Source organism: Gymnodraco acuticeps, unplaced genomic scaffold, assembly GCF_902827175.1.
Source record: "Gymnodraco acuticeps unplaced genomic scaffold, fGymAcu1.1, whole genome shotgun sequence".
NCBI lineage: Eukaryota > Metazoa > Chordata > Actinopteri > Perciformes > Bathydraconidae > Gymnodraco > Gymnodraco acuticeps.
In genome coordinates, this window is record NW_022989748.1 from 3,820,837 (window position 1) to 3,847,668 (window position 26,832).

Below are 26,832 nucleotides of genomic sequence, written 5' to 3' on the forward strand. Positions count from 1 at the left end.
CATGCCAAAGATTTTGCCACCGCTCGCGAAGTTGCTGCCGGAGCCTGAGAAACTCCACCGGCGGTCATACGATGGCTTAAGATGCCCTCACGAATGGCCCGATGTTGCTACGATCAGAGCCGAATTTGAACATTTCCTTTATCGTGTGTCCATCGGGTTGTTTTATTGCACAACAAAATCATGTAAATATATTATGTAAATAACCCAATTTGTGTTCTGTGAAACTAAAAAGGATATAATATATTATTTTGAAGGACAGTTGACAGGAAGTTGTTGTTGTTATGGAAACAACATTACGGAGAAAACGTAATATTTTCTACATATAACGACGGATAAAGTAAAGAACAAAGTCTGAAGATATCAGTACAGTATCATAGTACTGTAACACAATTGTTTTTGGTACTTTCATTGCAGTTGTATGTCTTAAATGTAATGTAAATGTTGCCTTCGTGTGTGGTTCGGGGCCATCTTCATGCGAAATTCACAATTCCATATTCGTATGTCCATCGGGAGTCAATTTCGGGACAGTGTGACAGGGGCTTAAAGGATTGCAGACACACTGCAGATTATAAAACGGCAAATCTTGATTCACAAAACATTTTCTTTTTATTCTGGTTTCTCATCAGAAATGTGCTGTTATTTTAGGATCTATTTAGGGTCTAAAGCAACTTATTTAAAAAAAAAAAATGTATTGCCCGTAGACAATTTAAACAGATTAGGATGTTTAGGATTTATAAAAAAAAAGAAAATCTAAAATAGTTTTTGTTTTTCTGCTCATAAGGAAGCTTTGTCTATATTTCATTGTGCTCAAGTGGTGAGATGTGTGTTCATTGCTTCTGTCCAGTCCAATTCTTGACATATTATTCCAAACTAAGATGGAGAATATGTTTTGGGGGGGAGGCCGGGGTGCAGGGCAGGAGCCATAACTTCCACAGACAGCCCCCTGTGCCTGCGACCCACAAAAGACCAACTGTGTCAAATGAGAAAAATTGCAGGTGCACATTCCCCAGCGGTGCACTCTCTGCAAACTCACACACACACACACACACACACACACACACACACACACACACACACACACACACACACACACACACACACACACACACACACACTGACTCCGTGATCACTGCCCCCTCATTTGGTGGCGGGAGGAAGAGGAGGTGGGGGGGAAGGAGATCTTTTTTCACTGTGATAATGCGGTCCTTTCTCTGCGCCGAGGACAGCGCTGACACTGGAGAGGCAGAGTGAGCGATGTCATTCCACAGAGAGCAGCGGCATCAAACAAAATGCCATTTTTATAAGCCCACTGCAGATGTTCTCAGCTGCATGTGCGTAACACAATGGTGGGTATTTTGTTATTGGGGTCACTGTGAATATCACGGGGGCCACCCTTCAACTGGGAGGTCTGGTTTTAACCCCCATCTTATAAATGAGTAAAATGGACATTAAGTACACTATAGATATGTTGTAGTGATAACATGCTTAATAATTAGCAGATGCATTTGTTTTACCATAGTTGCAGTGCAAACAAGAACTGCTTATAGCTAATGTAGAGTCACTTTAGCCAAATTGGCCAGCTAACAACCTCTGTGTCAACATTTCACTTCCTGTTTACACAATCTGCTCCCCACAAGAACCTTTAGAACCATACCTATGTGACATATTGCACATGGCAATGAGTTATGAGCTTATTCTCCAAAGTGCAGAGATTCGACTTTCTAAAATGGTTTAGTTATTTGCTGTGTGGAGTGAAGAGGTAAAACTACCCAGAATGGACACATGACTTTTCAGACTTTCCTTTTTTCTTTCTTACAACCTTAAAGTGTATCTTATGCCCTCATAGAAGGCTTCCTACCAGTTACATAAAGCATGATGGGAAATGTAGTAAAACACCACACTTTAAGACAATTGACCACATGTATCGTCACGTAATCAGTTCAGCAACATGGCGACTTTGTGTTGTGTGTAATCACCTTTATATGCTTGCTTCATAAGAGGCAGCATTCTTAAACTAATATATAAAACCACTGAAGCTTCTCAGGAACATCTTTCCCAAATAATGATTTATTTTTGGATGTGCGAGCCTGTCTCATTGTGATACTGTATCACGCCTCACAGCTCTGCACCTGCTTGTGTGAAGCCATGTGTGGCATGTATTTCCTAAAATCTCACATCCCCTCCTGTTCATGCTTCTTGCTGTAGGATTCCAGTATGTGTAGAGCTACAGCCAGATGATTTAATGCATGAGCGCTACGTACATGTTGCCTTATGCATATTCATTATCTTCCCACGCTAACCCATGTCTGATACCTGTCATGTTGAATAGAGAAGAGAGGACGATCAAAGGAGAGCATCATAGCTGTGTGTGTCAGATGTAGCGTAGCCACCCAGGCTACATCTTCAGCAGTACTGCCGTGAATACACACACTGTGGGTGGTAGAGGAGTTTCTTTTTCAAATATACCTCCACGTCCAACACCTTTTAGTCGCTTTGCAACCTTTTTGATCTCACTATTCCCCTTCTTCACAAACCAACCTTCACAACAATGTCACCCACTACTCCTGCCACCTCTCCCGTTTCGTTGTTTTAACTTCACGAGTGTGCTAACTTCCAGCTTGCACAATAAGCCCCTCACATAAGCCAGTGTGACCCTACTGAAAGGTACCTCCTGCACTAGGACCACTGACATGAGGTGACTTTGCAGGTGGCCTGGTTTAAAAAACGTTCATCCTACAATGCATAGGTGTGCACGCTAGATAGCAATTTACCTGAGGGAGCCCCCCACCCAATGCATAATGTATTAAAGGAGGCAAACACACGTATTAGAATGAACAAACCACGGGGAGGTACAGAAGAAGCTCGCATTTAAGTAGAGCCTTTAATCTGCTGATGCCACGCCCCACATCTGGTTGCACCATCCTTTAGGTTCTTACAGTATATAGGGCAAACCCCTGCACCCAACCCCCCACCCTAAACCCCTTCCCCACTTCATCTCACTTTTATCTATACTCATGACACCTTTCAGGGTTTTGTTGTGTTGGAGTACAGAATAAACTAATTGTATTGAATCCTGTCTGAAAATACCTGCAACATAATAGAATACTGTCTATGTGGAGTTTAAGCCAGCATAGACATGTGAAATAATGTATTTATTAACCTAAAAAACAGATGCATAAACATGAAATCACATTTCCATTTCCCATTTAAATAATTAGTTGTTCTTCATTATGTGAGTAAACATTACAGCATGGAGCTTTAATTGGTATTAATTCATGCTTTTGCCCCTCGGATATTACACTGCAGTATCAATTGCACTCGCATAAGGCATAGAATGGGCTCACCCAAACACACAAGCTGCGGCAGAAAACAAATCACCAAAGCGATTCTTAGAGCGGGGTCGTTGCGCAAGGATACCGGCGATACAATCAAATGCAAACGAGTTCATACAAGGACGCTGCAAAAGGAGAGCTTCAATTCCCTGTTTTTGTCTTCAAATGGCGAGGAAATGGAAAAATGCTCATCCCTACTTCCCACAACCCCACATTTTATACACCACACACATAAAGAGAGTTTTTATCTCGAGATTTCATCAACAACCAATCTTCTGTTTGAAAAATAAATGTGTTCATGTTCTGTTTGTATCGGCTTCCAGACAACAGAAAATGTGACGGGGTCATCTCAGATCTACCGTTTATTTTAATTGTGTTTGCCACAGCAGGTCTTTAGTCTGGTTGTGAAGGCTGTAACCCGGTGCTCAGTATGTTGGTTGGCGATGAGCTCTGTTTGTGCACATTAATAAACCTCAAATGAGTGAAGCCCTGGATTCCTTTCACAACGCGACATCGCCTCGTTTCCTTTTGATTTCCCAGAGAACCAGTCTCCAAGGTTTCTCTCTTCGTTTGAGCCGTATCTCGTGTGAAAGAGCTCGTACAATGCCCCGGGTTGCCTTGGCGATAAATGAGGTGCAGTCAAGTGTTCACGTTAAGTGGTGCTTTTCTAAAGGAAATACAGAGATATCAAGGTAGACTTTTCATCAGGCAGTGTGTGTGTATGTCGACCTGTTAGAAATGGACACAGTAAAGTATAGATTATGCTTATAAAAAGAAAAGTCTGATAGAAAAGCAGAGATCACTGATAACTGAATACACACTGCAAACTGCAATTCTTTCTTCAGCTATTTTTTTAAACGTAGTTATAATATTACTATCAGCAGTTTTACAAAAGCAGATCTGTCCTTAAACCCTCAGGGTTGGGTTTAAAGGGGCCCTGTTCTGCTTATAGTGGTTTTCACCTCGGTCCTTCAATGCTGAAGTGGACGGTGCAAACAAAGAATAATGCAGAGCAAACTGGAATAATGTTTTAAAGAATAAAAGGCTGTGTTGGAGGATACTGTAGGACCTTTTTGATTAATTCCGCTACATGGAAATATTCAGCAGAAGCTCCTGAACACCAACACATCTCCCTGAGGATGTTTTAGAAAGTGTGCATGTGTTTTCCATATTGATTGCATGGCCCTGTCCTCCAGTGTTTTCTGTCTGCGCGCTGCACTGCCTCAGTTTCCAGTGAGGTCAGATTAGAGAGGTTGCTCCTTAGTTCTCAGTTCGCAGAGCTAAAGTTAGCCGAGCTCCTGCCTGCCTCCGGTGCGCTGCCAGGCAATCCCATCTGAAGCCGTGCGGTAAAGGACGAGTGGAAAAGACCTCTTTCCCCTCGCACACGACGAAAATCAGCCTGTTGTTTCTTTTCTTTGACCTCAATTACTATCAGGGCACGTGTTACTGTAGGGGCATGTTGAGTCATGGCTGCGCTGGGAGTTAGGTGTGTGTGTTCTTGTGTGTGACAGGGATTGTGTTAATGTTAGCCTGGGAGGCACCGTGGAGTCTGTGGGGGCCAAGGTGCTTTAGTCCTGGCTGAGACGAGAGTAATGCTGGGGGCGAGAGGGAGGGGAGGAAACAGAAAAACGATGTTGGACATGACCGGAGCTGCTCTGGACACATTTAGGGAAGAGGAAGTCCTAACATTTGCCTAAAACAACACTTAAAGGACGTTTTTTAAAAACAATTTAGCTAATCTAATGTACAATAAAAACTAGTGAAACAACACTGAAGGGGATAGCTTCAGTGGAGTGGATTTGACTAAGGAAACTAATGTCGTAATTTGCACACCAAAGTGGTTTCAAACATAAGACCTTGCCTCCCATTTCCTCGTTTTTTTCTTTGCCACGGCAACGCACTTAATGAATTGAAGAAGTGATTAATAAGAGGAAAGTGCTTGCTGGATGGAAAGACACTTCACCCCGGTGTTCTGAGTATGTGAATCAAGCCTGTACTTGTGTTTGATAAGTGTTTGTGTGTGTGTACGCAAACATGAGTTTACTCACTGGACTTATATCACAAGGGGGAGGAAGCTGCTGCGCTCTGCACATTTCCTCCCCGATCGAGAGACCGATTTATTAACTTTCACGGGTATTAACTCTCACCATGTCAATACATTGTTAGCGTAGGGAAAGAAGAAGCGATACACTGCTTTTCGATTTCATCAGGAGGATGCAGCTTCCCATGGAAACTGATCAAATATTCAACATGTGCTGCAGAGCCTTATTATGCCTGCACTGCATCTGGTCCTCCCTCTGAGATGGTTTGTTAACACTGAGGAGCTAATTTCCCCGCAGGCATCACAAACACTTTGACTGACGGTTTGAAACTGGCATGTGCCGCCCAGCAAACCTCCATCAGTCTCTCCCCCTCTGCAGGAATTGGCTGCCAATTAATGTCTTCAAATGTGTGTCAGTGCACGCAAAACAAATAGCTCCTTCATCCACCGTGTTGAATGGATATCTGGCTCCTGTCATAATGATTCACGCTAATTGTGCTTAGCAGCATCGTTGGTCAAAAGTGTCAAACGCCATCAAGTGGATTTGAGAAGTTTGTCACGATCGCTCCAGCGGTCAGATCATGAATTCTTCCCGCGGAGGAGCTATCTGTCATCCCGCTGCTCCTTCAGTGAAATGTCTTCTTTACTCTCATTTTTAAAGCTGTCACAGAAGAGGTCTGACCACGCTGGCAATACAAACAAGAGTGATAGCTCGGTTTCCGAAAGCACAAACGTTTATTATGCTGCATTTCACTTAAATGCTCTTTGTGCAGAGTTCTTTGAGAGTTCAGTTATTGGATGCTTTTTTGCATTCTGTTTAAAAAGCCTTTGAGATTTCGCTTGCCTTCGGCCATATGTAAACGTAATTTACTTGGGAGAACAATTTGCCTGAACTGTTTCTCACGTCAAGATAAATATTCCCTCATGCATTATTGAACATTTTTAAGGTTGCAATTCAAAGTGTTCTTGCAAATGACTTTCCCTGCGAAAAAAATAGTCATTTATTGCAAACTAGGAAATGGGTGTGACTGGCTGCCATGTGTCTTATCAAATAACTGTATCCAGATTCATGCGCTAATTAAACACCAGCTCCGGGGGCCGCACCCTTCCACAGACTTGGTAGAAAAAGAGACATTGATGTGTTGAATCAGCTCTTCGTCTATCTTCCATGAATTCAACCAAGTTCATTTAAATGCATCTCCACTCTCGCACACAAACATAACGTTTTCAGATTGTATCATCTTCTGCAGAGCCTCGATAGAATAACACATCACATCCTCACATATTAATAGCCTAAACATTTGTTCTCCTTTATTGGGAACATATTGGGCACTTTACCAGACTTTCTACTGCCTAATTGCAGGGAGCGTGATTATTTATTGGGAAATTACCCGCTGCGTCTGAGCCTCCGCTCTTCAGCTGAAGCCTGAAAGTGATCTGAAGCATGTTCTGAGAGCTCACACACACACACACACACACACACACACACACACACACACACACACACACACACACACACACACACACACACACACACACACACACACACACACACACACACACACACACACACACACACACACACACACACACACACACACACACACACACACACACACACACACACACACACACACACACACACACACACAGTCATTATAATAATGTGTGCTGGTTGACCTTAACTTTTTCTTTCCGACACATCTTCTGAGGAGATTAAATGAAAATACAAGCCCCCTCCGGCCCCTGCTTTGTTACTAATGATGACTTTTAAATGTCATTGTGACTCTTCTCCGTCTACACTTCAGTGTCCGCTGGTTTGGAGCAGGTAATGTGTCATTGACCCTTGAATAAGCTGTGCTTCTTAACACAAAATGTCTCCACGACTCGAAGTATTAACAACCCCGGGATCAAAACTCCTAACTTTTTTCCCCTTTAGAGTGATTTTTTTAAAGCTCTGCGGGGGAGCGACATTTTCCAAATGAGCATTTTTTCCCCCTGTCTGACCTTTCTGCTGCCCTTTGTGGTGAGTAATTGCATTTTTTGAAACATTCATTTGTGAGTTATGTCATCTTGCTAGCACCATGATTGAAAGCGCTGCTCTGTGGCGTGGATGTAATGGAAGCTGGACTCGTTAGCTTCCTCAAACGTCTTCTTTTATTTGTCTCCATATTCTGCAGTGCACCTGTCAGAGGAATTACCCAGGGAGGATCTGCAGAGGGGAAAAAAGAAATGCGCTCTGCATATGAATACCCCTCTGAAGCATTAGAGGGCGAGGGAGGCGGCAGAACGTGAATGGACCTAAGATAAGAGGAGGGACTTTCAATAAGACTATTTCGATTTTCTGCGGCTCTGTTGATGATGTGCCCAGGTAGACAGCGATACGTGCAGCGAGAGGGAGGGGGGGCAGGATGCTTGCTCTGGCACGGAGAAATATGAGCCCTATCAATCACCGCCTCCAGGCACAAATGTAATTACACTACAGTTGTTGACTACGCGGGTAAACCGAGACACCACTGGCATGCGTTTACGTGCTTACATTAGGGGATTGCAGCTGCCCGTTGCACTCTGAGGTTTTTGTAACGCTGCTTTTTGGGACGCTGGCATGAATTTAGGGAATTATTCATAAAGAGAAACCACAGAGATCAAATTAGCCAGGATTCCTCATACATAATAGATTTGTCTAATAGCAACCATTTAACTGGGATCTTTTGTCTTTTGTCATACATCTAAATGCACCATACCCATGTTTTCCTTTTTCGCTGCACAAGAAGTTTGCTGTGATCAGACCCATACTTTTTCAATGGGCGGAATAAATCTTCCCATTAAGAGGAAGATAATTGATGGCTTTCATCACCAGAATGAACACAATTATTCCAATTTGTGCTGTTTCCATGGAAAGCGTGCCTCTCTGTGTTGGGGTCTGAATGATTTTCTGAGACAAATGAAGTGACACGATAATGAGGGGCTTCTTTTGTTGTATATGTGTGATTTCTCTTTGGTAGACAATTAGAGGTGGTACCTGCCTGGAAGACATCTGAAGAAGGGAAAATTGATATTGTGTACCGTAAAAGAGTAAAGTGGTGGGCTCTTAAGAAGAAGGCTCGAAGTCTCTGCAGAGCAGAGAGGAAAGGGAACGTTAGGGGAAACATTACTACATATTTTTTATGTGTTTATAAAAAAATCCATAGCTGCCACAGTCCTCCTACAGTCACTCCGGCCAATGTTTACGCTCCTCGCTCATTTTTTATTCTCGCTATAAACACAGAACTCCTGCAGTCTGTTTGTGCACGAGAGTGTGAGTCTCCACAGACGTGCGTGGGTGAACATGCACAGCTCGTGTCAAAGAGAGGGAAAGCAGCCACCTCTGAGCCGCCGCTGTCGGCCTCCTGGACATTTAAACTCAGCGGTGCTCAGATTTCTCCAAACACACTCTGAGGCATCGAGCACTTCTGACCCTCTGCCTCCTGCCCCTGTGCTTAAATGAAGCGCACCACATCACCTCAAAAGAGTGAAACAGCCCCGATGATTTATAGCTTCTAGTCTGCAGGGAAATGTACACGAGACACTCTGCTCCGGTTTCTTTGTCTCTGCGCTTCTGTCTGTTTGTAATTTCTCAGCTGAATGCCCACATAATGATGTTTATTTCCTCACAGCCACATGCATACACTGTGTCTGTTTCCTTATGTGTGATCTGTGTCAGTGTTTCACTCTCTGTGTCCATCATCCCGCACCACCAGTGGACAACCTCTCTCTCATATCTCAGTGTCAGAACTTTGAGATTCTCCTGCAGGAATGCACAGATTTTCTTTTACTCAGGTGTCAGGATGAATCATTTTCACGCTAAAGCGTAAAAGGTGAAGATAAAAAGATGGATGATGAGCGCTGTGGGCGACAACCACCTGTTGTAGTAATGATAGTGGGAGTAATACCTCATATTTCTGTTTCAGCCTTCAGTCGAGCGCCCATCCCCATGGCGGTGGTCAGGAGGGAGCTGTCGTGCGAGGGTTACCCCATCGAGCTGCGCTGCCCTGGCACTGATGTCATCATGATCGAGAGCGCCAACTACGGGCGCACCGACGACAAGATCTGCGACGCAGACCCGGCGCAGATGGAGAACACGCGCTGCTACCTGCCCGACGCGTACAAGATCATGTCACAAAGGTAAGGGCACGTTGCATTTTGGTAAAGTGTCAGGAGTACATATACTTGCTTTTTGGAAATTGTTACAAACATTTGTAATGAACAAACCCCGGCTAGAATTTTGCCACGCTCAAGTTAGTGGTCCAACATCTTATCAAAAAAAACGTCCAAATCTATTTATGTTTTTTTTGTAAATGCTCTTATTATTAACAAAAACTGCTTTTCAATGATGAGATCATCCAACATGGATTTAACAACACTTTGTTTCCCTTCTCTTTTTGCTGTACTGTGTCCTAGAGCTACATTCAGAGCTCTTTCCTGCAAAGGTCCTTTTAAAGCCCTATGGGTATTATATTACAATAAATGAAAAATGATAAAAAAGGAGGTTGTTTTTAGCCCATGTCAGAATAATGGAGTATGCCTACATTATATGCGTGTATTAATGTGTAAACACACACAGCACCACTCAGAATCAACATCAACTTGCTGCTGTTGAAGTAATTGACTGGAGTCGCCGTGTTCGTTAAAAATATCTTGAAAACATAATCGAATCTGGAGTTAATGAGAGATGCCGTAACGCACACCTGGGGAGGAGTAATGTTTTCTTTATGAAACAACTCTTCTCATTGATCTCACTTCAGAGACCATGGCGATGTAATGAATTTGTGCAAAACTGTCTGCAGAGATAAATATGAGAACTGTTCTTGTAGATTAGCAGAAAACATGAGGGCCGTGTTTACACAGTAAATCATTAGTGGCTTTGGGAAATAAATATAAACATCCGTCCTCTGGGTAACACACTCCTGCTATGGATAAATTGCATCACAGTAAACCTCGGCATACCTGACTGCAAATCTATATTAGTCATACATTTGCACACGAATCAATGTTCATATTAAATAATATGCAGGGTTTTGATAAAGCGATGCCAGAAAACAATATTTCTGTTCGTCAAAAGCAGTATAATCACTCAAAAAATATGAAAATGGTGTATTATTTAAGGTGCAATATATTACTCAACAGCTTTGAGACATGAAGAAACTACTATTTTAACTCGCTAATTCATTATTTTTTCCGGAGAGTGGGCAGGGCCGTCATTTTTGACTGGAAGTGATGTTAGCGTCCTCATACTTTAAAACTCCTGATATGAATATATGATCAGTTTTTTTGTCAAAATGTAGACTCAATGACATGTCTACATACAAGTTTAGATTAGATTTAGATAGACTGATTTCTCCCTTTATTAAGGTGTTAGCAGTTGCTAACATTAAGTTAATACACATAATGTTATAGGGAACATATGTAATGAAAACACTAATGGCTCTTTTTTGGACTTTTTGCTGTACTCTTACTTTTTATGTCCAAAGCTTTAGTTTCTCTTTGGATCCCTTTGAGAATACTAATGGACCTTTGCGCTCTTGGATTATTTTCGTTTGGTGCCATATATTTGAGATAATCAGCGGTGTGAAAAGCAGCTGATGGTAGTTTGAAACATGTTGTCGGATAATTGATGCACCCTGTGGCTCTCTTGTTCTGCTGCCGCCAACTCAGACTGAAAGTCCCTGCAGGAATGAATCAACGGGTCCTGATACTGTCCCCGACACAAAACTAACATGAAGTACCTGGGGGAAAAAAACAGACTCTTTAGCATCCCGTAGCTACTGGGGGCGTTTCAATGATGCTAGAAGGTAGCTGCAGCCAGAGCACTTTGTCTTGGGAAAGGAAGTGGATGAAAGGTGTGGGTGGTATGAATGTCTGCCAGAGCAGGGGTGGGGTGAGAGGAATCAGAGATATTTGTGGCTGCAGTGACACGGCCACACATTAGCATGCGGAGGTTAGCACAACAAACGAACGCCACCCCCGACTTTTGCATTGTGGAGCTGTCAGAGTGGTTGCTAGGCACCTGCGGCTAAGCTCATTAAGGCTATAAAAGAAAATGAGAGCGAAACAGAAGCGAGCAATTTGAACAGAGTAAGTCTTCAAAGACTCGTGATAGGCCGAGGTTAGAACAGGGCACAGATTTAACTCATGATTTCATCTAGACTGATAATGTGATGCGTGAAATGTCACACGTTGAAAGTACCATTAACATGCTTTGATTAGATTTAATTTAGATTTAATAGCACAATATTTATTTAATGTTTTTTTCTTCAGCAGCATGTCTACTTTATAATCTCCAATGAGAGTAGTGATGCAAACACTCTTTAATGAATATTTTAGCTTTATTTCCCTCCCAGTCTCCTTCTCCATGCATAATGTTTACGTGCTCACTATAACCCAATCACTGGAAACAATGTGATGCTGTGATTACAGCACTTACATGAGCGCAATAATCTGATTTCTGCAGTAATTGTGGTTGTGTTATGACTGGGCTTATATCTGGAAGGATGTGTTTTAGTAGACTGCAGAAAGCAAAAAGGAAAACAACACCATCATAGATTACTGAAACAGCTCCTAAGTTGTTATATACTATTTACAAAACCCTTTAACTTCTTTATACATTTTAAATTATATGTGAATTATTTAGTTTCAGTTTAATTGACTTTTGTTTTGACAGATACTTTTTTGTTTTATAAATGTCCTGTTTGTATTGAATGGTAAATGATGTTGATTTATTGTATTGTACCTCCTAATATAATCTATTGATCAACATTTCAATACCTAAAGTGGACCTATTATGCTATATTGGAAATATATATTGTACCTATACAAAACAGTTTTTTGTTTAAAATACCAAACAGATCCCCCATTGTAGCCATGCCTCATACTGCTCATACCCCTCTTTTGCAGCCCTGTTAGAGAAATGCGGATTTTGGGTCCTTAGCTTGAAAAAAAAAAAAGAGGAGGCGGAGCTAATGCCTGATCAGAATTCTACCGGAGATAAAGTTAAATTCTGCTGTGATAAAACGCCATCCTGTTCTAAACCACATCAAAGATTATTTCTGAAACAGTATGGAGCTCAAATTCTTTTTCTCTTGAAGGTTTATCACAAGGTGAGTTCCTTTTTGTATTTCCTGCTTTTTAAACACGTGCTCTTCAGTACAGGTTACAAGAGTGTTAGCTAGGCTCGCTAATGTAAACAAAGACGAGATTACGTCCAAAACACGTCAGGCATTGTTTCTGATAACAATTTTCTGTGGGTCCGCTGCCGATTTGACGTCAGATCGGCAGCAAATCTGTATTCCGCTCGTTGTACCCCTGTTTTTAAAAGATTTGGGTACGGAGGAAAAGAGAGAGGGTTTTATTTTCCGACGCTGCGTGAGTTCCCCGACGCACCGGGACACATATTTATGTATAAAAGACATCACAAAGTGCATTTTGCATGATAGGTCCCCTTTAACTTAAACTGGAAAATTGAATTTTGTGAAATGCATTTCCCCCAGACAAATAATGGTAAGGTTAGGTAAGATTGAAATACAATTCAATAAAATGTTTATACAAACAGTAAGTTAAAATGAAAAATGTGATTGAAATAATAATATATATTATTAATCTAATTAAATATGAATGCTATACATTAATAATACACTGTAGTAATGTGTTATATATTATAGTACAATGAGTAATTAATTAATATGTGAAATTCAAACAAGCTAAACAGGTCAAGTATTAATGTGATCATTACCTTAGAATCTGATCATGCCTGTGAATGCACTGATAGTGTGTTCCTCTGGTGGGGGTCAGCGTCCCACCTGCCTGTCTGCTGGCTCCGGTTGAGTCGTGGTGACTGGCAAACATTCGTTAGCATTCACGTCCCGTCTGAAGAGGAGCCACGCCGCCGCCGGCCTCGTCTGTGTGCCAGGCGCGCATCCATCACCAGCAAACACCACCATGTCACGCGCTCGCAGCCTGTCAATATACATACAGGCAACTCCACCCCCCCCCAACCCACATTGATATTCGCCACTCATGGAGGAGTATACCGGGCAACTTGGGCAATGTGTTTGCCTCCATCACAGTCTCGTAAGCGGGAGCTAATAGCAGCCTGTGTCTGAGTGATAGCGCACCACTGAGCTTGTGAGTGCTGTAATGCATCCCAAAATGAAGGTTGTCTCGCAGCATGCTGTGACAGGATGAAATGAATGGCTCTCTTTCATTAGATGTCCCCCCCCCTAACTTTGTGCTGTGCAGAATCCCCAAACTGCAGAAACATGTCACCTATAGATGATGGCGTGTTGCAAGCGAGATAGAAGCTAATGATGTTGTAATTAAAACACGGTTCTAAGGATTCATTCAGCACAATTTGGGCACATTTGCATATGTGTGTATACTCACACTGCAGTCTGTGGTTTGGCAATCATCGCCCGTCCCTTGTGGGCTATTTTCGGAGCTTATTGTTTGGGCGCTGTTGCATCCGCCTCACTCCAAAAGCATGCATGGATCTAGTGCCATTTCCCAGTGTGTGAAATCACTGGAGAGCCAGGCTACTTGTGCTATCAAACAACAATGACCCTCTTGTCATCAGAGGCCCAGTGTCTCTCTCCTCCCTCTTTCCTGTGTTCCCCTACTCCTTCCCCCAAGGCGCTCTGGCCTTCACGGCCAGTAATTACAGGCTATATCAAAGCTATACATCACCGCGCATCACAGTAGACCTGGACAGGCACCTTAAGGGACAGCTGATAGCACTGTGGCAGGCTGCTGCATGACCCCTGAAGGAGAAAAGCAGGTCAGGAAGGTGCAACACCAACTCACACACACAGTAACACTTGTCTAGTCCCTGTCTTGTCTTTCTATAACTTTCCACTCATTCTCTTTGGGATATGTTCCACTGCTGTGTCATCATACCTCAAGGAACAAAGAAGAAGAGTTTTGTCTGTTGTGTTTGTGCACGTGACACTAATGATGAAGGTTAATAGATATCGCTGCTTGACGAGACTCTTGAGGACGATCAAACTAAATGAGAGCAACCTGTGATGTGAACCTGCTGGCCCGGTGACAGCTGACATTTGACAACCTTGCTGTTAATGATGTTTATGTGGAAAATAAATGCTTCCAGGACATTATTTACCTCTCCACACTCAAGACAAATGAGTCCACTCTCCCATCGGTTGAACACATGTGCTGACAGAGGGACAGGAGTGATGGAGGGAAGCAGATGGGAGGATCCTCACCCCCTGCCCATACGTTCCCCCTCTCATTATCCTTGGCTTTTGACCTTATTCCAGAGTTGAAGGATTTTATGAGATATTTGTGTGAGCAGGAGAGGAGGATTAACAGACAAATCCCCCTTGATTATTTTGCCCATCTTCATTTAATTCCTCTCATCTCAAGCAGGACGTTAGGATAGAGTTAGACTAAATTCTGAGCTCTAGTTGCTAAATACTAAGGAACCACGGGTAGATTAAGCTAAATTATTCAAAAAAGGATGTAGACCCCAGTTCCTACTAACAAAAACATGATGTGGTTTATGATTAGAATTTCGGTAAGCAATTAACACTGTATTGCAATCCCAAACAGGACAAGTGCAATATTAAAATTGTAAGACGTGCCTTACAAATATTCCTTATTTGAGATAAGAAAATAATATCTAAACTTAATGTTAAAGGTCATGCTCAAAAGGTAACATGCACAAAATCCTATATATATATATACAGTGGGGCAAAAAAGTATTTAGTCAGCCACCAATTGTGCAAGTTCTCCCACTTAAAAAGATGAGAGAGGCCTGTAATTTTCATCCTAGGTATACCTCAACTATGAGAGACAGAATGGGGGGAAATAATCCAGGAAATCACATTGTAGGATTTTTTTATGAATTAATTGGTAAATTCCTCAGTAAAATAAGTATTTGGTCACCTACAAACAAACAAGATTTCTGGCTCTCACAGACCTGTAACTTCTTCTTTAAGAGCCTCCTCTGTCCTCCGCTTGTTAACTGTATTAATGGCACCTGTTTGAACTCGTTATCAGTATAAAAGACATCTGTCCACAACCTCAAACAGTCACATTCCAAACTCCACTATGGCCAAGACCAAAGAGCTGTCAAAGGACACCAGAAACAAAATTGTAGACTTGCACCAGGCTGGGAAGACTGAATCTGCAATAGGTAAGCAGCTTGGTGTGAAGAAATCAACTGTGGGAGCAATTATTAGAAAATGGAAGACATACAAGACCACTGATAATCTCCCTCGATCTGGGGCTCCACGCAAGATCTCACCCCGTGGGGTCAGAATGATCACAAGAACGGTGATCATCATCAAAAATCCCAGAACCACACGGGGGGACCTAGTCAATGACCAAAGTAACAAAGGCTACCATCAGTAACACACTACGCCGCCAGGGACTCAAATCCTGCAGTGCCAGACGTGTCCCCCTGCTTAAGCCAGTACATGTCCAGGCCCGTCTGAAGTTTGCTAGAGAGCATTTAGATGATCCAGAAGAGGATTGGGAGAATGTCATATGGTCAGATGAAACCAAAATAGAACTTTTTGGTAAAAACTCAACTAGACGTGTTTGGAGGAGAAAGAATGCTGAGTTGCATCCAAAGGACACCATACTGTGAAACATGGGGGTGGAAACATCATGCTTTGGGGCTGTTTTCTGCAAAGGGACCAGGACGACTGATCCGTGTAAAGGAAAGAATGAATGGGGCCATGTATCGTGAGATTTTGAGTGACAACCTCCTTCCATCAGCAAGGGCATTGAAGATGAAACGTGGCTGGATCTTTCAGCATGACAATGATCCCAAACACACCGCCCGGGCAACGGAGGTGTGGCTTCGTAAGAAGCATTTCAAGGTCCTGGAGTGGCCTAGCCAGTCTCCAGATCTCAACCCCATAGAAAATCTTTGGAGGGAGTTGAAAGTCCGTGTTGCCCAGCGACAGCCCCAAAACATCACTGCTCTAGAGGAGATCTGCATGGAGGAATGGGCCAAAATACCAGCAACAGTGTGTGAACACTTTGTGAAGACTTACAGAAAACGTTTGACCTCTGTCATTGCCAACAAAGGGTATATAACAAAGTATTGAGACAAACTTTTGTTATTGACCAAATACTTATTTTCCACCATAATTTGCAAATAAATTCTTTAAAAATCAGACAATGTGATTTTCTGGATTATTTCCCCCCATTCTGTCTCATAGTTGAGGTATACCTAGGATGAAAATTACAGGCCTCTCTCATCTCTTTAAGTGGGAGAACTTGCACAATTGGTGGCTGACTAAATACTTTTTTGCCCCACTGTATATATATATATATAGATAGATAGATCTTTATTTGTCATTGTACAGGTACAACGATATTACAATAAACTCAAGGTGCCAACACGCAACAACAAGACAATATAAAAACAACAAGACAATATAAAAACAACAAGACACTATAAAAACAATAAAAACAATAAATGGAACTTAAAAAAGACATGATAGGGAATATGTACATAAATAAATAATAAATAAATTAAATTGCACGATTCCCCTCGTATTGCACGGAAGACATGATAACTTAAATATTAGCAGCGTTTAGTGCACATATGGCCCTGGGAAAAAAACTGAACTTGAGTCTGTTTGTCCGGGAAGACATGGTACGGAAACGCCTGCCTGAGCGCAGCCGTACGAAGTGCTCGTTACCCGGGTGGTGTGGGTCCTTGAGGATTTTGACTGCCTTCTTAAGGCAACGAGAGCTGTACAGCACCTCCAGGGAGGGGAGGGGGCAACCGATGATCTTCTGGGCCGAGTTGATGACCCTTTGGAGCGCACCCCTCTCTGCGGCTGTGCAGCTGAGGAACCACACGCAGATGCAGTAGGTGAGGATGCTTTCCACGGCGCAGCGGTGGAAGGACACAAGCAGATCCTGTCTGAGGTGGTAATTCCTGAGTATTCTCAGGAAGTAGAGTCTCTGCTGTGCCTTCTTGACGGTTGCCGTGGTGTTGGTCCTCCAGGACAGGTCCTCCGCCAGGTGAACGCCCAGGAATTTGATCACTGAGACTCTCTCCACACAGCCTCCATCAATGTACAGGGGCTGCATGACGGTCTTCTTCCTCCTAAAGTCAATGATCATTTCCTGGGTTTTCAGCTTGTTCACCTGCAGGTTGTTTACTTTGCACAACGCTAGCAGTTGCTCCACCTCTTCCATGTACGCAGTCTCGTCACCCCCTGAGATGCAGCCCACCACGGTGGTATCATCAGCGAACTTTATGATGGAGTTGCTGGTGTGGGCGGGGACGAGATCATAGGTGTAGAGGGCGTATAGTAAGGGGCTCAGCACGCAGCCCTGTGGTGATCCGGTGCTGAGACTGAGGGACGTGGAGGTGTGGGTGCCAATCCTCACTCTCTGGGGGCGATCAGACAGGAAGTCCTTAATCCATAGACACAAGGAATGGGATACTCCCAGGACTGATAGCTTGGTCACCAGTCTGTCAGGGAGGATGGTATTAAATGCAGAGCTGAAGTCCACGAAGAGCATCCGTGCGTAGCTCCCACTTCTCTCCAGGTGAGACAGGGTAGAGTGGAGAGCTGTGGCGATGGCGTCCTCCGTGGACCTGTTGGCCCTGTAGGCGAACTGGTGGGGGTCCAGACCGGGAAGGAGGGATGAGACGATGTGGGGACGAACCACCTTCTCAAAAACTTTAGCGGGGGTGGAGGTGAGTGCCACTGGACGGTAGTCATTTAGGCAGCCGATGTTGTTCTTTTTCGGCACCGGGATGATTGTGGATGTTTTCAGGCAGGATGGGACGATGGCCTGGGACAGGGACTGGTTGAAGATCTTGGTGAAGATCCCCGCCAGCTGGTCAGCGCAGTCTCTCAGCACCCGTCCCAAGACTCCGTCCGGCCCCGCTGCTTTCCTCGGGTTCACTGCCTTCAGTGTGCGTCTCACCTCGTGCTCCGTGAGGGTGAGGCTGCTGAGGGCAGGTGGATGTAATGGTGTGGCTGCTTCCGATAGCCCTGTCTCGTAGCGGGCGTAGAAGGAGTTCAGCTCCTCCGCCAGCTGAGGGTCAACCCCGTCGGCCGAGGGGTGGCTGGGTTTGTAGTTGGTCATTTGCTGGACCCCCTGCCACACTCGCCTGGAGTCGTTGCCCCGGAAGCAGTCCTCAATCTTCCCCTTGTAGTCCATCTTGGCCCGCTTGATCCCCCGCTTCAGGTCGGCTCTGGCAGTGCTGTACAGCTCCCTCTCACCAGTCCTGAAGGCAATGTCCCTCTCCCTGACCAGGCGCTGCACTTCTCCAGTCATCCACGGCTTCTTGTTGGGATGAACCCGGATGCGCTTATCCACCATGACGGAGTCTGAACAGTGCTTGATGTATCCCAGGACCGCTGATGTGTACTGTTCCAGGTCCTCATGTTCGAAAAAACCCCAGTCGGTGTTCTCAAAACAGTCTTGCAGCTATGGAGTGGCGTCTAAAGGCCAGGTTTTAATTGTCTTTATAGTGGTGGAAACACTTTTCCTGATGGGGGGAGTAGGCCGGAATTAGGAGAAAGGACACATGATCTGACTGGCCTAGGTGCGCTAGCGCTTTAGCTCTGTAGCCCCCCTTAATATTAGTGTAGACCTTGTCCAGTGTTTTATCCCCCCTCGTGGCACATTTGCTGGTAGAGTCTGGGAAGCACTACCTTTAAGTTGGCATGGTTAAAGTCCCCCGCAATGATGTGGACAGCCTCAGGATACATGCTTTGTTGACTGCTAATAGTATCATGTAGCTGACTTAGCGCCGCGCTAGCATTGGCTTCTGGTGGAATATATACTGCCGTTATCAATACAACATTGAACTCCCTCGGAAGGTATCTAGGTCGGCATTTAACTGTCATAAATTCTAGGATCGGGGAACAGTGGTTACTCACAGTGATTATGTTTGTGCCCCAAGCATCCTTAGTGTATATAATAAGGCCACCACCTCGCGTTTTCCCCGACAATTCTCGGGTCCTGTCTAGTCTATGGGAGGTGCGGCCAGCTAGCTCGATAGCTAAGTCTGGGATGGATGGATAGAGCCAGGTTTCTGTGGCTATTAGCACGCAGCTGTCCTTCATAGTCCTTTTTGTTGCAACCTGTAGTCTCAGTTCGTCCATCTTGTTAGCGAGAGATCTTGCATTTCTTAAACAGATACTCGGCAACGGTTGTTTGTCCGGGCGGTTCCTTAGCCTCTCCAGCAGGCCGGCTCTGCATCCCCGCTTTTGTTTACGTTCCTTTCTCCGTCTGCAACGCGTAGTTCCGGGAATAGTGAACCATGGGTCTCCGGGATTCCTGGCGATTTCCGATGGGATGTTGTTTTCACGGATAAACGCGTCTGTAACGGCGCTTCCACTGAGTAATCCGATTTCTAGCAAATCATGTCTGCTGAAGATGTTATTTGCCCAGCATGATGTTAACAAAAGTGAAAAAAAGATATACAAATAAACATGAAATAACATTAAAAAGGCACTAGACTTGAGTCCTAAAGCCGCTGCGACTGGTCGCGCCGCCATTTATTAAGATACTTTATACTATATATATATATATATATATATATATATATATATATATATATATATATACACAGTATAACACACTACAAGAAAGAAGAAAACCCCAAAAGGCTAAACAGGGCCTCTTTAAAGTGAGAGAGGGGGATACAAATTAATTGTAAATATATGTAGAGATATAAAACAGAAACACAACAGTGGGATTTATTAAATCACAACCTCAAGCCTACGTGTCCTCACTCGCCCTCAACTCTCAGGGTGTGGAGAAACACAGTGGGACCATCTGTTCATAATCTCACACATGTCCTTTGTCCTTTTGATTTTAGCCTATAAGGATATCACAGTGTTGTATCCAAATGTACCTCATAGCGTGTCACCATATAACTTAAGATGGTTGTTTGCACGTACAAATGAAATAATGGTTGCTTGTACATCTACAGTATTTATCTTTAAATAAAAAATAAATAGCTCTGTCATATTGGAGATGTACCCCACTGACACTAACAGTTTTTTTAATTAAAAAAATATAATCCTAATGATGTAATATGGTTTATTTAATTTCAGCTTTGATTTAAATGTGAAATTAAAGAAAGACGTGGGCATATAGCAGTCAGGGGGATATGATTAAAGATTCTTTGAAGTTGCTTTGTGGGAAATGTAGGATGTAGCGTTTTCTTTTACTTGACCCAAATAAAAAGCAGGATATCATAGCCTAGCGTTCTGCAGCCTTTAAAAGCCTCCCTTTTTGCAGAATTAGTGTACCCTTTTGTTTGCTAATGCATTCACAAAAGCTGAAACACATTCATATTCATAACATCGCCTTAAATACTTAATACAGTCTTTAATATAAGCAAATAGACAGCTGCCATTGACATTAAGAGAGCTTATCATGCTGAGCAGATGTGAGCGTAATACGGTCGTTGCTCATGCATGACCCACAGAGCTCCATCACAAGTGGCCTCCCTTGTTTAAAGTCAAGGTTTGCATAAACATTTAGCTCCCCAAATAATGGGATGTCAGATGAATTTATGCATAACTGTAATGTTGGAAGTGCAAATATCACACAGGTGCTGCTTTAAATGAAAGGTTGTATGTGGTCTAAATCATATGGAATAACCCACTACCACTTCTATGAAAACTAGAGATTTAAAGAATGGATGTAATTACTTTGTTTTAACCTTATGCATAAAGCAGATTAGATTATATAGAGTGCATGTTTAGCAAGCATCACTCAGCAGAGGTTCTCTAAGGTCCAGCCTTCCTCTTTTTTATGCAGCGTGCGTATTTGGTTTGTCTGACTTTGGAGGCTGTTTCTCCGTGATACAATTATGTGTTGAGCACCTGACAATTACAGAACAAAAACATGACCGATGAGCGCAGCGGGGGACAACCGCCTGTTGTAGTCATATTAACAAATAGAGAGTGGTGGGTGGTTTGCAGCCTGCATTAATATGCACGGGTAATAATAAAAGCTTCAACAGAGTGACGGTGAATGAAAACATTCTGACGTTGTTTGGTTTCTCCTTTCCATCTGTGCATGTTTGCCTCTTGGCCTTGTCTAACCCCTCTTTTCGTAAACATGTTTCTTTCTCTTCCTGAAATCACCTGACATTCATTGTGCTGTCTCATTTTTCCTCCTCCTTCCCCACTTTGATAAGAGGCTGCCGCATTACATTTTGGCCAATTAGTTGCTGTATATTTCCAGCCAGTCAGGGGGTCTCCTGGCGAGGCCGGACCAGACTGTGAGGTGATTAGACGGGAAGAGGAAGCTCCGGGTAGCACATGGGAAAGGTTTGAGGACATCTCCCAATACGGAGGATTGGTATCTCTCAGGAGGCCGAGATAAAAGAGAAATGGATTGACTCCGACCGAGCCAGTGGTTTGAATCGACCGTAACGGTGTCCATTTCTGGATTCTGAGCAGAATGCCCCATAGACTTTGTTATAGCCGTACAAGTTGAGCCCTTTGCTGAAGAATCCAGAAGTCTTTTAAGTGTTTGTATTTTGGGCAGCTTCATTTTACCCTCAGGAAGCCTGCGCCTGGTCATTGGGTCTTTTGGAGTCAGATTAAAAGTAGTGGCTCACTAAACATGGGGTTTTATAACATGTCGGAGGCTGCATTCATTTGTCTGAGTTTCACTTGGATGAGTGCAAACAGTAAAGAAAGGGCTAATTCTGACAGGAGCAGGTGATTAGTCAGGGAGCATGGAGTCTTTTTTCTTCCACTCTTTCTGATATTTGCCCCCCCCCCCATAGTCTTTCATCCTTCTTCTTCTTCTTCTTGTTTTTAATTGGCAGGTGGGAGTAGGAAACATACACATTTGATGTTTCTTGCTTCTGCCCTGAAGCAGTGGATCCATTTCACCCCTGCAACCATGCAACCAGAGGCCATGCAACCAGAGGCCATGCAACTTTTACAGAGCTTTAATAACTTTGCTTGCTGTTCATCATCTCTCCACGAAGATTAAACAAACCTTTCCACTCATGCTGATTTATGGCACATTTTTTGGAAAGAGGAAGAAAACTTCTTGTGTGCTCTTCCATCTCCGCCGTCCAGCAGTAAAACCAGAAAAAACAACTTCTCTCCGATGACTTTAATTCACATTGAATCAGAGATTGTAAACTAACCTGAGTAAACTCCTATGTTGATTTATACCCTCTGTTTTCCCACTTATTGATGCTTTTATTAACATTTTGCACAAGTAGTGAGATGTTATCAGGGGTAATGAAATAATTGATATAATTGAACTTCTATTACAGAACATTTCAATGTAATTAATCAAGTTTAGAAAGACTTCCTCAGGGACGCATTATGGATATATTTTTCAAAATATATTTTTTAAAATAACTTTTCTCAGTTTTCTCCTGGTCGCTGAGCAAATCCCTATTTCCACATCCCAGAACTCTGGTGCACGAGGCATTACCCTCCTTTAAACTTGTCTGGGAGAACTAGCATTGTATTTATATTGCTCCAATGCATTTTGAACAGCAGTATAATGTTAGAAAGATGTAATACTTTCAATTAAATTGTATAGGGGTGAGCACACAATTTATGTTTAGAGAAAAAACAAACTCTGTGGACTGTCGTGTAAAGAGGATTATTGTGGGGAGTATTCTCTTTATGCAGTCATAAACAACTTTTACAAACTGCTGCAGTCTGAGCTTTGGCACTGCTGTGATAACGTTGTGTGTACAAATATGCATATCTAATTCAATGTATTAATCACACACACTCTTCATTTGACCACAGAGTCAGTGTGCAAAGAGGATTGGCAAAGGAATAGACTGGACATACTGGAGATAAACCTTGATCTAGTGATGGTCGCAATGATTGCCTTTTGAGTTTATATGCTTACATTTTCTTAAAGGTATTTGTATGGGATTAGTTTTGTATCATAAAGATAAAGCAACACTTTCTCAGAATAAAGCAAAACTATGAGTTTAAAAGAAAAAAAAACTGAGTCAAGCAAAATAAAATACATTTCAAAAATAAAACTAAGTTGCAAACAAATCATTTGTGTAATCATGTAAACTATAAGTCTTTTTTCTTTGTTTTAACATAGGTTTTTGTTTGCAGTTCTTGTTTCTTCTTTCTCAATGATCAGACGTTTGCTCTCGCTGCAGCTTTCTCTTTTGCGCTCCCTCATTTTTTGTTTGAGATTCTGACACAAACCTCCCAGGTGGGCGGGACTTTTAGGGGTGCGTCCCCATTGGCTACTCAGTTTTTGAGTGACAGCCCAGTCCTCCAACGATTGCAAACAAATCATTTGTGTAATCATGTAAACTATAAGTATTTTTATATTATTTTTTTAACGTATGTTTTTGTTTGCAGTGACAGCCCATGGTGTAGTGGGCTGTCACTCAAAAACTGAGTAGCCAATGAGGACGCATCCCTGAAAGTCCCGCCCACCTGGGATGTTTGTGTCAAAATCTCAAACAAAAAATGAGGGAGCGCAAACGAGAAGAGCTGCAGCGAGAGCAAAAATCTGATCATTGAGAAAGAAGAAACAAGAACTGCAAACAAAAACCTATGTTAAAACAAAGAAAAATAATATAAAAAGACTTATAGTTTACATGATTACACAAATGATTTGTTTGCAACTTATAGTTTTATTTTTGAAATGTATTTTATTTTGCTTGACTCAGTTTTTTTCTTCTTTTAAACTCATAGTTTTGCTTTATTCTGAGAAAGTGTTGCTTTATCTTTATGATACAAAACTAATCCCATATGTTTGCAAGTGATTTGTAAGAGATGGGCATTGTCTTTGGCTTTGAAACCCTACTGGGCTTCTGTGAAAAGTGTTTTAAATTAATCTTTAGAACATCATTTATTTGAACATAATTTACTTACAATCCAATCAGTAGACCCATGACACTTGTGCATCTCCGGTATTAATTCATCATCTAAAACCATAGATTGTCTGTGCCCCATTTATAAGTCTTATCATTGTCCATGTCTAAGAAATGTGCAGCTTTCAAGAGTCTTACTCCTGTCCTGCAATGATTCTGGTTGTTGCTGTTCTAGTCCAACTTCCTGTATTTTTACGAGATGTTTGGTTGGCTTTAACCCGGTTTGAAAATGACTGATATTTGAGAGTTCAGTCTGCGAGAGGTCCTCCAGTCCCTCTGAAACGATGGATGGCTCAGAGTGCTCGGCTGAGAGAGCCTGCAGCTGTTGCTCAGCCGGCATTACGAAGCACTTCCTACCTCTCTTAATCCCGCTATCTCCCCTCTCTCTGTCTCCTCCCTGTCCTCTCAATTTCTGCTCCTCTATGAATCCCTTCTGCCCTCCTCAGCACTTCCCATGTCTCAATTTCTTTATTTCACTTGAGTGTTTCTCCTTTTTCCTTGTGGCTCTGTCACATCACCCTTTTTCTAATGAGCTCATGCTATGCATGAATGAGTGGACACAATCCACAGGGTGCTGCTGTGTTTGTGAGGGGAGCGAAATCTACATTTACACCACCTGCCCTCTAACCTTGAGAGGACAGAATAAATGGAGTGAGACCAGCAGTGGTTTCAGCTTGTTTCCTTCGTGACTCACATTAGCACCCTCGCAACATATCTGTTTCATTAGCCCGCTCTCATTCACATACTGTCTTCTGCTTCCTTGTTACATTTCTGCATAGCTATCTCCTATTCCCTCTTTATCTTATTACATCTCAAACTCGATTTTCTTTGAATCTCTGTGGATTTCTCCTTCTTTGAAAAATGACTTAAAAATGGTGCAGTTATCACTGTGTTTGATCTTCCACCTGCATGGTTAATTTGCAAAGAAAATCTTAAACAAAATGGATCAATTTTTTAGATGAGAACCTGATGACACCCTTGTAATCAATGTTTCATAGCACAGTTACATAATTCACTTTGATCCAGCCCCATCAGCTGAATATTCATCGAGTGTGTATCACTTGAACTATATGCATTTCCATATTGAAACATCCAGCTTGTAACTTGATTCTGTTGAACATGACTTCCTGTTCATTAAGATTCATGACAATAGATTTGCCGTCCCTTTTCTTTTAAGTGAGGGACACAGTTGAAGTTGTTCTGATAATCTCCATCTTGCTAATTGACCATTTATCATCAATGAAGTCCCCACATTTATGACCAGTCACCCAGACCCGGCGGCAGACATACGTCTCTGGGCGGGCATTTGATTTACCAGGGCGGGCCCACCCCGAAACTTACATTTCCCGGGAAATCTCGAGATTTGTCAAAGCCCCCCTTTGGGGGTTTAGATTGCCATAAGGCTGTTGACGGTCTTATTATAGGCTACATCCATATTGGTTGGTTTTGTGGCACATTTGTAACGCTGTGCCAACTTGGGCAAGCACGCAGGCAAACTTGAGCGCACACAGGGTGGAGAGGTGGAGTGAGGTTGAGCGATGGAGAGAGAGAGATTGAGCGAGGCAGAGAGCATGTGCAGCGGTCTGCTTGCGCACAGAGCAGGAGTTTGTGAGAGAGCCGGCTTGAGAGTCAATTTCTCTTCAAAATATAATTGATTGCCAGCCTCCCTTGTCCCTGGCTGGCTTGCTAGCTCGTTGGTAACGTAACTGATGTCTTCTAATGTGCCTGCATCTGGCGCTGAGTTGCCATATTCCTTTCAAGTGTATAAGTGTGAACCACTTCCTAATATCCATTGTTGCAGATAAATATAAATGATAATAGCCAAACTAACCTAGCAAGAGTAAACTGACAGGCTGCTGTGCCGCATCTCACTCAAAAACCCACACGACTCAACCCAGCGAAAAACCAGTCTCACGCGCAGCCTTTCATTCAGAATTTCAATTTCTTGTAGTAAATAAAAAGGGCGACCTGGAGCCAATCCTGCAGTTTCCCCACAGGTGAAAGAGTTGACCTGCTGAAAACCCAACCCCTGCAGGGGGGTCTGGGGAGATTCTCCCCCAGGAGATTTTTTGAAATACTAACATAAAATACACATTCTGGTAGCCTACTCTCTTGAGAAGAAAAATTAATAAATCTATTACTACACGACATATTTAAAAAAATGAATGCCATTTTAGTTTGTTGTTACTTTGTTCTGAAAGCTGAACCTGCTGCTCCTCACAGAGAGAAGAGGGAAGAGGCTGTGAATGACTTTACATTGTGGATAAGGGTGGATAGCCCCCATTGTTCTGTGTCAAAATGAAAGACAGCCCACACACCTATCAATCATCAAACCGTGGGGTCTTATTTCATTATGTGTTGATTTCTATCAACTGCTGTCTGTGCAATTTACTCTGCGCGAGTTGGCGGACTTTATTTTGCTTACTTTAAAATCATTTTTCATGGTGGGGGCTAAGCCATTTCTTGGTATGGCTGTAGCCTACCCCAGTATACCCTGGCGCCGCCACTGAACATAATAATAAAACAATTAAAATGTTGGATTCAGCCCTGATTAAAACAGCGGGCCCAAATCCTGG

At 42.8% G+C, this 26,832-nt stretch overlaps 1 protein-coding gene across 1 annotated transcript in view; it reads left to right on the forward strand.

Moving 5' to 3' along the window:
- Positions 1-26,832, forward strand: part of LOC117559180 (adhesion G protein-coupled receptor L3-like) — a 232,893-nt gene that overhangs the window by 90,215 nt on the left and 115,846 nt on the right. Inside the window, 1 exon segment of the mRNA XM_034235900.1 lies at positions 9,324-9,537. Coding sequence (XP_034091791.1) covers positions 9,324-9,537 — 214 coding nt within the window.